General features: G+C 39.7%; 1 protein-coding gene and 1 pseudogene across 33 annotated transcripts in view; one reads left to right on the top strand and one right to left on the bottom strand.

Annotated features, from left to right (window-relative positions):
• Slmap (sarcolemma associated protein) overlaps positions 1 to 16,468 on the bottom strand; it is a 113,186-nt gene that overhangs the window by 54,495 nt on the left and 42,223 nt on the right. For all 33 annotated transcript variants that reach the window (XM_090322598.1, XM_090322645.1, XM_090322836.1 and 30 more), the window contains exons 3-5: positions 12,520 to 12,592; positions 9,387 to 9,423; positions 4,442 to 4,504 (exon numbers count right to left, since the gene is read on the bottom strand). In XM_090322598.1, coding sequence (XP_090178724.1) covers positions 4,442 to 4,504; positions 9,387 to 9,423; positions 12,520 to 12,592 — 173 coding nt within the window. The remainder of the gene's footprint in view (positions 1 to 4,441; positions 4,505 to 9,386; positions 9,424 to 12,519; positions 12,593 to 16,468) is intronic.
• On the top strand, positions 15,447 to 16,129 carry LOC150066608 (tubulin alpha-1C chain pseudogene; annotated as a pseudogene).

Genomic DNA, 16,468 nt, shown 5'->3' with positions numbered 1-16,468 from the left:
AGGATCTTATCAGGTCAGCCAGACAAGTCCTTCAGATTCTAATTAACCAGTTAAAAAGCTAGACTAAAGTTGGAGAGGCATGGCTCAAGTGGTAGAGCACCAACCTTTAGCAATCAAGTAAAGTGAGAATATGAGACCTGAGTTCTAGCCCAAGTACTGGCAAAATAAATAAAAAAAAAAAAACAAGCAACTAATTTATTGAATAAAGCTGGATTGGAGGGGTATGTCAGGTAGCAGAACTGTGAACTAAAGTGCTAAGAGTAAACTGAGTTTAAGCCTCTGTACCAGGAAAAATATATATATATATATGAAAAGAAAGAGACTACTCTCACAGTCTATTGCATTTTCAGGTGATTTGATCCTCGTACTCACTGCACATTATTTAGGCAACAATTAGACTGCCAAAATAAGAAAGACCCAACCAATACTGGTTCAATATAACTAAGAAAGTCACTATCCAGCAAAGCCTGATTTCTAAGTAACTTCTTGAAATTTGATTAGCTTATTATAGGGTTGTCTTCATGAGGAGTCAGGGTCACAGCATTCAGCTGGGGTTTTTGGCATACCTTCACCTTCTTCACCTTTGGTCCTATGATTATCTAAATATTTACTACTTTACTAACTTTGAGCTACCTTAATAGAGAAGCATATGCTTCAAACATATGGTTACCTGAATTTTAAAGTGCATGTTTATTACTTTCCACATCTTTGATACAAAATCTAATTACCTAATTAGAATTAGAAGTACTGTTTTATTTTATTTCATATTTTTGCCAGTCCTTGGGCTTGAACTCAGAGCCTGGGCACTGTCCCTGAGCAACTCTTTTGCTCAAGGCCAGTGACTCTACCACTTAAGCCACACTGCTACTTCCAGCTTTTTCTGTTTATGTGGTAGTGAGGAATTGAACACAGGGCTTTATGCATACTAAGTAAGCATACTATACCACATTCCCAGCCCAGAAGTACTGTTTTAATGTAAGTCTAAAAAATATTATAGAGAATTTAATTAAATCTACATCACTTCAGAATAATAAAACAGCTCACATTTAAAAAAGACTATCACATTCACTTTATTTTCCACATGCCTAATATCAAGCAAATAACGAATATGCAGAATGTTTTACAGAAAAAACATCTAGCAACCATATTCTGTCACCACTAGGTGGTGTCATTTTACTTTCTTTTCTTTCCTTTAATTTCTAGTTTCTTAACGGTGAGCCACATTCTAACAGAAATGTAATAATTTCAGAATAGTCTTTTAATTCAACGGCATAAAATGTAGTTATCCTGGCTTTTGTTAAAAGGTTTAAAATCCCTTTAAAAGTTAAGTAAAGGAAATGTAAAACAGATATTCAAAGAGCAGGCAAAAGAGTTGGACAGAGTGAAAGTAAAGCAGATTTGCAGTCTATGATAACTAGTGACAACAGTGTATACAATTGGACAAGTAATTTAATCTATGAACCTCTACTTCTCACATGAAAAATGAGGTACAGACCAATTTAAGCTTAACATTTTCTTCTACCTCTAAGCTAAGTGGTAGAATGCACAAAGACCTGGGTTCAATTCCTTTGCACCATATACATAGAAAAGGCTCAAGTGGTAGAACACTAGGTCTTGAGAAAGCCCAAGGCCAGTGGTCAGGCCCTGGGTTCAAGTCCTAGGACTAGCAAAAAAAAGTTAAAGCTCTGGATCAAAACTTGGCAATCCTGGCTAAAACCTACATTTATAACTACATCACTAAGATGTACAAAATTCCTTCCTCTGAAGCAGTTCTGGTGGAAAATAAGATAGAATTACTGTTTCTTCAGTTCATTTTCACAGATGCATATGCTGTTTTTTTTTGTTATTGACAGGTTAATATATAAATGTTAATCTGTATGTTCTTAACTGAAGTAGAACTGTCCTCAGTGATCAATTCCTATAAACTAATGTAAGGATCCAAGTTTGCTGGTATTGTCTAATTTTTATTTTTGACTAGTTCTGGGCCTTGAGCTCAGGGCCTGAGCACTGTTCTTGGTCTTTCTCAAAGCTAGAGCTCTACCACTTGAGCCACAGCACCACTTCTGGTTTTTTCTATATATGTGGTACCAGGGAATCGAACGCGGGTCTTCATAAATGCTAGGCAAGCTCTCTACCTCTAGGCTGAATTCCCAACCCCTGATTGTCTAATTTTAAACAACAATTAAAAACCTGTACAAATAAATGAATCACTCCAGGTCACAGAATTAACTAAGTAGCAAAATCAAAATTAAAAACTTCTGGGCTCAGTGGCAATGTGTGTGCCTAGCAAGTCCACCTCCAGAGTTCGATCCCCAGCACCAAAAAAAGAGTATATATACAATTAAAAAAGGGGGGGGGGGGGCAGGAGTTTGACCTAGTGGTAGAGTGCTTGTCTAGCATGCACGAAGACCTGGGTTTGATTTCTCGGTACCACATACATAGAAAAGTCAAAAGTGGCCCTGTAGCTCAAATGGTAGAGCTCTAGTCTTGAGGAAAGCCCAAGGACAATGATCAGGCAGAGTTCCAGCCCCAGGACTGGCAAAAAAAAAAAAAAAAAAAAAGATAAGTCAGGCACGGTGGCTCACACCTGTAATCCTACTCAGGAGGCTGAGATCTGAGGATCACAGTTCAAAGCCAGTCAGGGCAGTAAAGTTTATGAGACTCATCTTCAATTAACCACTAGAAAACCAGAAGTGGTCCTGTGACTCAAAGGGTAGGGCAGTAGACTTGAGCTAAAGAGCTCAGGGATAACACCCAGGCCTAGAGTTCAAGTTGCACTACCAAAAAAAAGATAAAAACTCCTAACTTAGGGCTTTTCCTTAATGATGTTCTTTCACCATAATACAGGCTAAGCCATGGTCCAGCCCAGTTCTACAGAAGTGAAGAAAAAGTACTTAGCCGGGGCGGGTGCAGTGGCTCATACCTGCAATTCTAGCTACTCAGGAGGCTGAGATCTGAGGATCAAAGTTCAAAGCCAGCCCAGGCACAAAAGGACCTGAGACTCTTATCTCTAATTAACCTCTAGAAAATGGGAAGTGAGGCTTAGCTCAAGGGTAGGGCGTTAGCCTAGAGCTGAACAGCTCAAGGACAACACTCAGGGCCAGGGGTAGGGCGGTAGTCTTCCAGGCCAAGTTCAAGCCCCATGACCCACAAAAAAATCTAAGTGCCAGTGATTGTATATAGAGATTCCCTTCTAGAATACTTGTTTGTTAATCATGTCATTTGAAATGATGTAAAAAATCAATGTCAATAAAGTCTTTAAAAACAAAATTAAAAAGAAAAAGTACTTGATTGCTTTTCAGAGATTTGAATGTCTCTTTAAAAATAGAACTAAATGCTATAGGAGCCCATTCTTAGTATGAGCTCTATCAAGAAACCTTTCTATCCTCAGATCTCAGCCTCTGGAGTAACTAGGATTACAGTCATGAGCCACCAGTGCCCAGTTTCCTGAACTACTTTCTTTTTCTTTTTTTTTTTTTTTTTTTGTGGGTGATAGAGCTTGAACTTGGCCTGGGTGCTGTCCCTGAGCTCTTCAGCTCAAGGCCACCGCCCTTGAGCCAAGCTACCCTTGAGCCAAGCCCCACTTCCTATTTTCCATAGGTTAATTGGAGACAAGAGTCTCAGGGTCTTTTTATGCCTGGGGTTGGCTTTGAACCTTGATCCTCAGATCTCAGCCTCCTGAGTAGCTAGGATTACAGGCGTGAGCCACTGTGCCCGGCTCAATTTTTAAATTTTTAGAAAATTGAAAGTATACTTTCCTGCACAGGCTGGCTTTGAACCTAGATCCTCAGATCTCAGTCTCCTGAGTAGCTACAACTACAGGCATGAGCCACTGTTGCCTAGCAATAACTCTTTTTTTGGTTGTTTTTTCTGGTCCTGGGGCTTGAATTCAGGGCCTACTTGCTATCCCTGAGCCTCTTTGTGCTCAACTCTACCGATCTACCACTTGAACCACAGCACCACTTCTGGCTTTTTGTGAGTAGTTTATTGGAGTCTTAAAGAGGGGCCAGGAATGTGGCCCAGTGGTAGGGTGTTTGATTAGCATGGACAAAGGCCTTGGTAACACATACACAGAAAAAGCAAGAAGTGGTGCACTCAAGTGTTAGCGCACTAGCCTTGAGAAAGCCCAATGACAGTGCTCAGGATCTGAGTTCAGGCCCCAGGACTAGCCAAAAAAAAAGTCTTTATGGACTTTCCTGTCAGGCTGGCTCTGAACCACGATCATCAGATCTCAGCTACCTGAGTAGCTAGGATTTCAGGTATGAGCCACAAGCGCTTGGCAAGACCAACTCTTTATCATCAGTTCTTTGAAAAAAAATTTGTTTTGTACTTACACCTAGCCATTTTTTTTAATACTGTGTTGTGAACTGGCAGAGGAAAAACTAAACTGTATAATTCTACTTCCAGAGACTAATAAATAATTCTCAAGATTTACTTTTACCTGTAGATACTGAGAAAGTTGGAATAGTTCCTGAGAGTACATACTGGGAGTGTTAGCAGCAACCTAGAAACAAAACAACATTGTCAGCAGGCACAGAAAACACTTTACAAAAGACATTAAAGAACAAAAAAGGGTCCTAGTGTGTGGCCTAGTGGTAGAGTGCCTGTCGATCATTCATGAAGCCCTGGGTTCAATTCCTCTGTACATATACCGAAAGGCCAGAAGTGGTGCTGTGGTTCAAGTGGTAGAGCTATCTTTGAGAAAGCCCAAGGACAGTGCCCAGGCTCTAAGTCCAAGTTCCAGCATTGGCAGAAGGAAAAAGAAATAAAAAAGAACAAACAAATTCCTTGAAATATGTATGAACTTTAATGTGTAGGTATTTAAAAAATCAATCTATTTGTTTAGCTGTTATTTCTAGTCTATATGTAAGATTTATAAATAGAATTATATACTGATTTATAATAAGAGTGGTGGAGCAAGTGCTACTCATGGAAATATTCCTTGATATCCAAATTGCAAATTTATAGCAGAAAGACAAGACAGCCTCTTTCATCCGTCCCTCCCTTCCTCCCTCCCTCCCTTCCTTCCTTCCTTCCTTCCTTCCTTCCTTCCTTCCTTCCTTCCTTCCTTCCTTCCTTCCTTTTTTGTTCCAATCCTGGGGCTTGAATCCGGAGCCTGGGTAATATCCCTAAGCTCTACCACTTAAGACACGGCTCCATTTTGGGATCTTTTTTTGTCGGTTTACTGCACCTGGGGCTTGAACTCTGGTCCTGAGCTTTTGTGCTCAAGGCCAGTGCTCTACCACTTGAGCCATAGCTCCACTTCAGTTTTTTGTGGTTAACTGGAGATTTAAAAAAACAACAACAACAACAACAAAAAACAGCCTTCACATGGACTTTCCTGCCAAGGCTGGCTTTGAACCCCAATCCTCACATCTCAGCCTTCTAGAGTAGCTAGGAATACAAGTATGAGCCACTGGACAGACTTTTTTTTTTTTTTTTTGCCAGTCCTAGGGCTTGAACTCAGAGCTTGGGTACTGTCCTTGGATAGTTTTTGCTCAAGGCTAGTGCTCTGTCATTTGAGCCACAGTGCCACTTTTGGCTTTTTCTGTGTATGTGGTACTGAGGAATCAAACCCAGAGCTTCATGCGAGGTGAATACTCTTAGCACTAGGCTATGCTAGTCCTAGGACAGACTTTTCTTAATAAAGAAAGAAAACTAGGAAGTGATACTGTGGCTCAAAGTGATATAGCACTAGTCTTGAGCAAAAAAGTTCAGAACAGTGCCCAGGCCCAGAGGTCAAGGCTCACAACTGACAAAAAAACAAAGTTGCCAGATACTGGTGACTAATCCATAATCCCAGCTACTCAGGAGACTGACACCTGAGGATCAAGGTTCAAAGCTAGCCCAGATAGGAAAGTCCATGAGTCACTTAACCACCAGAAACCAGAAACTTGGAGTGGTGCTATGGCTCAAAATGGTAGAGTGCTAGTCGAGAAAAAGAGCTCAGGGATAGCGCCCAGGCTCTGAGTTCAAGCTCCATTACCAACACAAAGAACAGAACAGAAAAGAAAAATGAATGAAAAAAAAGAAGGGAAGGAAAAAGGGAGGGAGGGAGGGAAAAACCTCTCTTAAATCTTCTACCACTTAAGACATATCATAGCCCTTCTTGTTTTAATTATTTTTCAGACAAGATCTTGCAATTTTGTCTGGAGCCAGTCTTAGACCTGATACTCCTGCCTCTACCTTCCATATAACTGGGATATTAGGTATGAACCACCAGGCTCAGCTTATTTTTTGAGATAAAGTCTTATTAACACTTTTGGGGAGTGAGGAAGGAAGGCTGGGATCGCTTCAAACTACGATCCTTCTATCTCTACTTTTCAAGTAGCTGAGATTACAAGTGTCATCTAGCCACACAGTTCCCTTTAAATTTCAGCACTAGATAATTTTTCAATATGTGAGCAAATAAGTTTATTTAGCAGTAACCATCTTCAACGACACCTGTGGTGCTACTTGATGATAATGTCAGCACTCAGGAGGCTAGCTAAAGCAAGTAGATAACAAGTTCAATGCTAACCAGAGCTATATGAGGAGACAATCCAAATCAAACAAAAAAGGTATAATTCTTTCCAAAATGCTATTTGGAGGCATATGTGTGCCAGCAGAGGGGAGCAACATGTAATCTAACACTGCCCAATAATCAGAGGCAATAGAATTTTTTTTTTTTGCCAGTCCTGAGCCTTGAGCTCAGGGTCTGAGCACTGTCCTTGGGCTTTCTCAAGGCTAGAGCTCTACCACTTGGACCTCAGCACCACTTCTGGCTTTTTTCTATGTATGTGGTACTGAGGAATTGAACCCGGGCCTTTGTGCATGCTAGACAAGCACTCTATCACTAGGCCAAACTCCCGGCCCATGGAAATTAACTTTATTCTTTATAGGATGTGGGGCGCAGTTACTTAGGCCTGTAACCATAGCTACTCAGGAGGCTGAGATATAAGGATCAAGGTTCAAAACCAGCCTGGGCGCTAAAGATGAGACCCTTATCTCCAATTAATCTCTAGAAAACAGGAAGTAGGGCTGTGACTCAGGGGTAGGATGGTAGCCTTGAGCTGAAGAGCTCAGGGACAACGCCCAGGACCAGGGGTAGTAGGACAGAAGCCTTTTGCTGAGGAGCTCAGGGACAGTGCCCCGGCTCCAGAGTTCAAGCCCCATGACCCACCAAAAAAATAAATAAAAATGCATAGGTACATTTATTTTTTAATGGGATAATAAGTGTTTCAACGCCATAAACCAAACTGTTTGGAATCCAAGAATATTAAAAGACATACTTGGTATAGGAGGTTTTTCAAGGCAGTAGAATATGTAACTATGACATTAAGAAAAAAATGAACACTTAATAAATAAATTACTATAATATTTACCTATATCTGCATATTAATAAGATTTTATAGTATCATTCCTCATTAAGCTTAGAAAGTATGTTTTTATTAGAAGACAGTGTTTTTTTGTTCTTTTTTTTTTTTTTTTTTTTTGCCAGTCCTGGGCTTGAGCACAGGGTCTGAGCACTGTCCTTGGACTTTCTCAAGGCTAGAGCTCTACCACTTGAGCCTCAGCACCACTTCCAGCTTTTTTCTATGTATGTGGGGTACCGAGGAATTGAACCCGGGTCTTCGTGCATGCTAGGCAAGCACTCTACCACTAGGCCAAACTCCCGGCCCCCTGTTTTTTTTGTTCTTGTTTTTGTTTTTTGCCAGCCCTTGGACTTTCTCACTTGAGCCTCAGCACCATTTCCGGTGTTTTTCTATGTATGTGGTACCAAGGAATCAACCTGGGTCTTCGTGCATGCTAGTAAAGCACTCTACCACTAGGGCAAACTCCTGGCCCTGTTTGTTTTGTTCTTTAAAAAAAAAAATTGGGGGGCCAGGAGTTTGGCCTAGTGGTAGAGTGCCTGCCTAGCATGCACGAAGACCCAGGTTCGATTCCTCGGTACCACATACATAGGAAAAAGCCAGAAGTGGTGCTGAGGCTCAAGTGGTAGAGCTCTAGCCTTGAGAAAGTCCAAGGACAGCGCTCAGGCCCTGAGCTCAAGCCCAGGACTGGCAAAAAAAATAAAATAAAATTTAAAAAAATAAAATAAATTAAATTAAAAAAAAATTGGGGGGGGGGAGGCGGCAGTCCTGGGGCTTTAACTCAGAGCCTGAGTATTGTCCTTTGCTTTTTCAAGGCTCTAGAGCTCAACCACTTGAACCATAGTACCACTTTTGGCTTTCTCTATATATGTGATACCAAGGAATCAAACATCAGTTTTTGTGTATGCTGAGCAAGCACTCTACCACTAGGCCAAACTCCTGGCCAAGACATTAGTTTCTGGATTTTTTTAAAAAAAGGATTATTATTATTATTATTATTATTATTATTATTATTATCTTATTTGTGTGTGTTAATTGTAGAAAGGGTTGGGTTTATTTGACATTTCCACATATGCATTTAATAAGAAGGCACTAGTTTTTTTGTTTTTTTTTTTTGTTGGTCATGGGCTTGAATTCTGGGTCTAGGTGTTGTCCCTGAACTCTTCAGCTCAAGGCTACCCATTGAGCTACAGTTCTACTTCTAGGGTTTTCTAGAGATTAACTGGAGATAAGAGTCTCAAGGACTTTACTGCCTGGGCTGGTTTTGAACCGTAATCCTCAGATCTCAGTCTTTTGAGTATAGAATTACAGGCATGAGCCACCATTCCCAGCAGAAGACACAAGTTTGGTTTTTTTTTTTTTTTGTTTTTTTTTTGCTAGTCCTGGGCTTGAGCTCAGGGCTTGAGCACTGTCCTTGGACTTTCTCAAGGCTAGCACTCTACCACTTGAGCCTCAGCATCACTTCCGGCTTTTTGTTATGTATGTGGGGTACCGAGGAATCGAACCCGGGTATTTGTGCATGCTAGGCAAGCACTCTACCACTAGGCCAAACTCCCGGTCCAGAGACACAAGTTTTTAAGACCATTATTTACTTCTGAAATAATTCTTGGTGTTATACAGGCTCATAAATAGCCACTTTACCTCTACAAAAAGGAGCCTAAGAAATAATTCTAGTTTCAAGCATTCTTTTTTTATCCAAATAGAAGAAAAAAATGTAAAAGAAATTACTGTAAAGTTTCTGATAATACTGTTACAACTGATTACCAAAAGCAAATAGAGAATAATTTCTGTAAACATGTATTTCCATACTACTTCCCCCAAAGAGGTTAACACTGTGGCTCTTCTCAACAAAACATTCATTCAAAATTCAATTCACACTGAAGAGCAGAAAACTGCACTAACTATGAAACACCATATTTATCATTATAAAAGAGAAATGCATTTCTAGGTAAAGCATATTAAAAAACAAGCATTTAAAGGTAACATAACTAGTTGTTTGTTTGTTTTTTAAAGAAGTAATCATTAACAACTTACTTTATCAACAGGACTTGGTAATGGGGCATGGATGACACTGAAAAGTAAAATTTAGAATTTTTATCTAATTTCCTGAAAACAGAGGAAATAAGAATATGAGAGTACCAGAATATTTTAAGTCACAAAATTGATGCATTTCCCCTCATATAATTAAAAAATATAAATTACTTTTTAATCCTTCACAAATATATGATGTTCTTAAAAAACAAGGCAATATACACAAAAGTCTATCTTCATGCTCATTAATATATTTCTAAAAAGAAATTAAAAAATCATAGTAAAGTAAAGGTCCTTTAAGGACTATTACTTAGCACTTTTTTTTTTTTTAAAGATCAGAAGTCAGGCCCTTTCACTGGCTTAGCTTGGTTTTCAACTAATGCTATGCAAGTGGAGCCACACTTCCTGCTTGGTTTTTTGCTGGTTATTTTGGATGTAGTCTCATGAGCTTTTTTCTGCCTAGGCTGGCTTCAAACTACAATTCTTCAAAACTCAGCCTCCCCAGTGCCTATCCTAAAAGTCATAGTCACTAATCTCTGTCAGAAAATAAGCCCACTTGAAATCACCCATTTTCAATTTTCTCATGTATAAATTAAGGTCTTTTCAAATTAAACATATCTATACTGAGTGTCTTAAAAAGCAATGTCTACAACATGGAATCATCTTTGAGTGAAGACCAATTTTGGATAATCAAAACAATAACTACTGTTCTCCACCTGGTCACCTCAGAAACAAACTGAAAGCTTAAAAATATATGAACAAAGCTAAACTTGTATCATTTTCAAACAACACTTTATCTTTTTGCCTCAAAAAGAACTACTGGTAAGCATGCTGCCTTAGAGGCTGTTTGGACAGGTCCAAATTCTGGTTCTACTTACCAGTGGAAAAGCACATTATCTTATCAAAACAAATCCCAACTTCCTCATCCATAAAATGGAAACAATCAGCTAGGGACAGTAGCTTTCACCTGTATTCCTAGCTATTCAAGAGGCTGAGATCTGAGGATCATGGTTCAAAGCCAGCCCAGGCACTAAAGTTCAAGAGACTCTTCCAATTAACCACTAGAAAATGGGAAGTGGTTCTGTGGCTCAAGGGGTAGTGTGGTAGCCTTGAGCTTAGGGACAATGCCCAGGCCCAGAATTCAAGCCCTACAACGATTGTAAAACCATACTAGTAAGTTCATTTACTTAATATTTGGGGGAGGGGGTGTCATGGGGCTTGAACTTAGCCTGGACCCTGTCCCTGAGCTCTTTAGCTCAAGGCTACCACCCTACCTTTGAGCCAAGCTCCACTTCCGTTTTCTGCAGGTTAGATGGAGATAAGAGTCTCAGGTCCCTTCTGTGCCTTGGCTGGCTTTGAACCTTGATCCTCAGATCTCAGCCTCCAGAGTAGCTAGGATTATAGGTGTGAGCTACGGCTTACTTAATTATTTTTTACCCTTCCTTATTTTTTACCCAGGTATGGGGCTTAAACTCCAGGCCTGGGAACTCCAGGCCTGTGCTTTTAATGCTCAAGGCTAATGCTCTATCTCTTGTGCCACAATGCCACTTCCAGTTTTCTGGTGGTAAACTGGAGGCTCACAGACTTTCCTGCCTGGGGCTAGTTGGCTTTGAACATCTACCCCGAGATCTCAGCCTCCTGAGTAGCTGGAATTACAGGCATGACCCACAGCATATAGTTCTATAAGTTTACTGTTTTTGTTGTTGTTGTTGTTAGTTGTAAACTCTGGCCAGGGCACTGTCCCTGAGCTCTTCAGCACAAGGCTACTGTCCTACCCCTTGAACCACAGCACCACTTCCGGTTTTCTGGTGGTTAATTGGAGATGAGAGTCTCAGGCACTTTAGTGCACAGGCTGTCTTTGAACCATGACCATCAAATCTTAGCCTCCTGAGTAGCTAGGATTATAGACGTGAGCCTGCTTGTAAGTTTATTTTATATTACAAATGTTCATAAAAATACAAGGCTTAAAACAGTTCCTGGAGCTAGTTATATTGAAGAGCTAGTTATACTGAAGTTCCTACAATTTAATGTACTTTTAATAAATTATAAATGTTGTAAATTTAAAATGTTTAAAAATTTTTGGTTTGCTTTAGCCATCCTTAAAATAACAAAGCCTTGAACTGAAGAGCTCAGGGACAGTTGCCCCAGACCAGAGTTCAATGTGGGGCCAGGAGTTTGGCCAGGTGGGAAGAGTTCTTGCCTAGCATGCATGAAGACCAGGGTTCAATTCTTCCATATCACATATATAGAAAAAGCCGGAAGTGGTGCTGTGGCAAGTGGTATGGTTCTAGCCTTGAGAAAAAACCCAAGGACAGTGCTCAGGTCCTGAGCTCAAGCCCAGGACTGACAAAAACAAAAACAAAAAACCCCCAAACAAACATAAAATCCATGTTTCTAAAGAAAGTAGACTATCAAGTAATGGGAAGGCCCCTCACTGCTTCATTTTCCTTCCTCTTTTCTATTAACTATTTAAACTAAGTTTTAATAACAGAAGTTGCTTTGGAAGGATTGAAAATACTATGTTGACTATGGAAACAAGCTTCTAGCATATTCAAGGTTCTTCCCAAGTGGAAATATTGATATTTAAACACCTTATAATGGTAATTTGTGAAAATACAAAATGAAAATGTACTATGCTTACATTTTATAATCTAGATTTCACATCAGACCTTTACATTGCTTTATATAAAACAAGAATATAACATTGGAAAAAACTTGGTATAATGCCCACCAAAATGACTACTAACAGGTCCTATAAAATCATGGCAGTGGTATCAATTTCAATTACAGGCTAAACTCTATATTAAAAACAGATAAAAAGGAATGAAATTACCATTCACTAGTAAGTTACATACACTAAACATTGTGAAAAAACAACTATTTATCCAACCAAATATAAATTGTAGTGTTAAATTTGATAACAAAATAACATGTCTCTGAGACATTTTTATTTAAAACCAGAACTACTATGAAAAGCAATTTAAACGGAAGTATATATTTTTAAAGTACTATCTAAATTAATTTTCTAGTATTGTTAAAGTAAGTAATCCTTACGTATTAACAGTATATCATTACATAGAATATTGTTAACCACAGTAATTAATCCAAATCCCCCACAGTATTAAATTATACTCACTCTGAGCGGAGCCGGGCTTCCATACCATCTGGTAGAAAAAGTTTTATCGTGGAAACAATACACCCATGAGTAACTGTTAAAACAAATAACATAAGATAAGTGTTCTAACCACAGAAAACCAGAAATGGTGCTGTGGCTCCAGGGGTAAGATAGCCTTGAGCTGAAGAGGCACGGACAATGTCCAAGGCCAGAGTTCACGCCCCAAGACCAACAAAAAATTAAAAATTAAAAAAAAATAGAACTTTATATGTGGTACATATATACAAATGAATTCTACAGAGCCACCAGACAAGATAAAATGGCATTCGGTGGGGAGTGGATGAAACCAGAGTAAATCATGTTGAATGAGATAAGCCAAAACCAAAGGAACCAAAAGGGGCATGGTCTCCTTGATATGTGGATATTAGATCCAAACAGTACAGGAGCAATGATTCAATACTCAGGTACTCAGGGTCATTGACATGACCTTGGAGATATATATTGACACATAAATCTATGGTGGGATATATATTCTATAGAGATTGATATGTATTAATGACATATAAACTCTCAGCTTAATTTTAATTTTGTTCTTAAATTTATGTGCCAGTGATGGCATGTAGAGACCTCATTTTTTTTTTTGCGGGGGCGGGGTGGGGGTGGGGGGGGTCATGGGGCTTGAGCTCTGCCTGGGCTCTGTCCCTGAGCTCTTCAGCTCAAGGCTACTGCCCTACCCATGAGTCAAGCCCCACTTCCCATTTTCTAGAGGAGATAAGAATTTCAGGTCCTTTTGTGCCCAGGCTGGCTTTGAACCTTGATCTTCAGATGAGAGTTCATTCTTGAATACTTGTTTGTTAAACTTGACATTTGAAATATGATGTAAAAAAATGAATATCAATAAAATCTTTCCTTTTTTAAACTGTATGTCATTTTATTTTCTCCAAAAATAGAATAAGCACATTAAGTGCCGAACATTTTCCATAAAATTTTAAGTCATTATCCAAAATGAGTCCTCCTCTGTATAAAAACTGTGAATAACATTCAACAATTTTTATTCTCAATGCTTATATTGGTGTCCTTTTGCTTCCCTGCCTGCAGTTGAAACAAAAGCAGTTAGTCCAAACTCCCTCTGAATTCATTTGATTTGGGAGAGAAGAATCAATGAAACAAAATCTTTTAATAAAAAAAATAACTTTGTACTTGTCATGCCTAAATGCATATTTAATTCTTAAAAGTAATAACATCTAGGAGAGAAAATAAATCTGATTTAATGACAATATTCATTATTCTACAGAAACTCATTCCTATCATAATGAATCACAAATGTATGGTAGACTTATAGATATGTTTCAAAAAAATACCCCATTCTTCAATTTTATAACCAACACAGTGAGCTGATTGTATGAACTTGTAGAGAGAAGGAAAGTGAATTCTTGCCCCATCTGCTGGCACTGAATCTAACTAAACTCTTTAAAAATCCAGACCTTATTCCTAATTCTCCTGTCTCCTAATCTATCTCTTTTTTTTTTTTTTTTTTTTTTTTTTTTGCCAGTCCTGGGCTTGAGCTCTGGGCCTGAGCACTGTCCTTGGACTTTCTCAAAGCTAGAGCTCTACCACTTGAGCCTCAGCACCACTTCTGGCTTTTCTCTATGTATGTGGTACCGAGGAATCAAACCCGGGCCTTCGTGCATGCTAGGCGAGCACTCTACCACTAGGCCAAACTCTCGGCCCCTAATCTATCTCTTAACCACACAAGACTCAAGTATTGCATCCCACAATTTAGAACATGCCAGTCAATTCCCATCAGCAAGAAAACCAAAATTGCTTACAGCAAAAGCGCCTTCATAATGCTCTGCTAAGTACAAGCTTCTTGCTGTAACTCATATATGAGGCTCTTCAGTCTAAAATTTTTGTTTTGTTTCTTGATGGGTTTCTTCCTACATCCCCTGCCTCTGTAATATCTTTAATAACATCGTACCAGTCACTTTGTAGACAACTTATCATTGCTTCTCACACTTCCTTCTTTTCCTTTGAAGGTTTCAAGAGACAACCACTACCACCAATATAGCACTGTATAGTTTCTTTTTTTTTTTTTTCTTTTTTTTTTTTTTGCCAGTCCTGGGCTTGAGCTCAGGGCCTGAGCACTGTCCTTGGACTTTCTCAAGGCTAGAGCTCTACCACTTGAGCCTCAGCACCACTTCCAGCTTTTTTTTCTATGTATGTGGTAGCAAGGAATCAAACCCGGGTCTTCATGCATGCTAGGCAAGCACTTTAACCACTAGGCCAAACTCCCGGCCCTGTACAGTTTCTTTTATGTGCCGTGTGTGTGTGTTTTACTGGGGCTGTAATCAAGAGTCTTGCTACAGAGGCACTTTACTTCTTGAGTCACGCCACCAGCTCCTTTTTCCTTTGTTATTTTTGGAACAGGATTCAAAGCATATGCCTAAGCAAGCAGGACCACAATCTGACTACTTAAAGTTTGACTACCTACTCAGCCTTCTAAATAGGATTATAAGTGTGAGCCACCAGGGTCCGGCTTTTAAGTAGCTTTTATAGGAAAAAATGCTTCCTGGTTTAAAGATAAGCTTTTTATCTCCATTTTTCAGATACTACATCTCCTAGGATTCAAAAAAGTAAATCTGTTTAGTTCATTACACTGATTTTTGAAATTAGCTTTACTAAAAGCTAATATAGGTAGACAAAAATATACTCGACTAGTGGTATGGCAATTACATAGACTATATACATCTGCCAAAAATTAAGTGGCAGATTATTAGAAGACTAGAGCTAATACAGTGCTTCTCCGGGAACCCTTGGTAGTCTGTCAGAGGGAGATCCTTGTCGCTAACCTCCTCCCCATTTCATCCTGAGTCGCAGAAATCCAGTGCATCTCCATCCACATGGGGCAAGATGGTGTCTAGACTAGTAATGCCTGTGGGGAGCTTTACTGCCAGGAACACCACATGCAGCTTGATAGCCAGATGATACCTTCAACACCTTCTTCAGTGAGACAGATGCTGGCATGCATGTGCCCAGGGCAGGAAACCTGGACCCAGTGATTGGCACCTTTGTCATCTTTTCTACTCTGAGCAGCTCACCACAAGGAAGAAAGATGCCAGTAACTATGCCTGTGGGCACTACATCATTGGCAAAGAGATCATTGACTTGTCTTGGGCCAAATTTGGAAGCTGGCTGACCAGTGCCGAGGTCTTCCAGGCTTCCTGGTCTTCCATTGCTTTGGGGGAACTGGCTCTGGGGTCATTTCCTTGCTGATGGAACATCTCTCTGTAGACTATGGCAAGAATTTCAAGCTAGAGCTCTCCATTTACACCATCCTTTCAAGGGTCCACATCACCCACCCTACCCTAGAACACTCCAATTGTGCCTTCATGGTGGATAAAGAGGCCACCTGTGACATCTGTCATAAAAATCTTGATATTGAGTACCCATCTTAAACTAACACGAAGTGCCTTATGAGCCAGATCGTGTCTTCCATCACAGCTTCCCTCAGATTTGATGGGGCCCTGAATGTTGACCTGACAGAATTCCAGACCAACTCTATCCCTGCACTCACTTCCTCCTGGCTACTTACACCCTTGCCATCTCCACAGAGAAAGTCTACCATGAATAGCTATCTTAGCAGAGATCACTGATGCTTATTTTGAACCAGGCTGAGGTCTGGGCTCGCCTGGACCACAAGTTTGATCTGATGTATGTCAAGTGTGCCTTTGTCTACTGACATGTGGGTAAGAGAATAGAAGAAGGAATTTTCTAATGCCCGTGAGGAGGACATGGCTGCCCTAGAAAAGAACTATGAGGAGATTAAAGCAGATAGCACTGATGGGCAAGAGTGAAGAGTACTAGCCTATCTGTCTGCTGCTGCTTTATACTCCCCATGTCTTGTGATTGCTTTATTTCTGATTTGGGGGTAATTTACTGAATGATCACATCCATAAATCAAGATGATATA

Source organism: Megascapheus bottae, chromosome 2, assembly GCF_031878675.1.
Source record: "Megascapheus bottae isolate mThoBot1 chromosome 2, mThoBot2.hap1, whole genome shotgun sequence".
NCBI classification, from domain to species: Eukaryota; Metazoa; Chordata; class Mammalia; order Rodentia; family Geomyidae; genus Megascapheus; species Megascapheus bottae.
The sequence above is the reverse complement of the archived record's forward strand: the minus strand, read 5'-3'. Positions and strand labels throughout refer to the sequence as shown.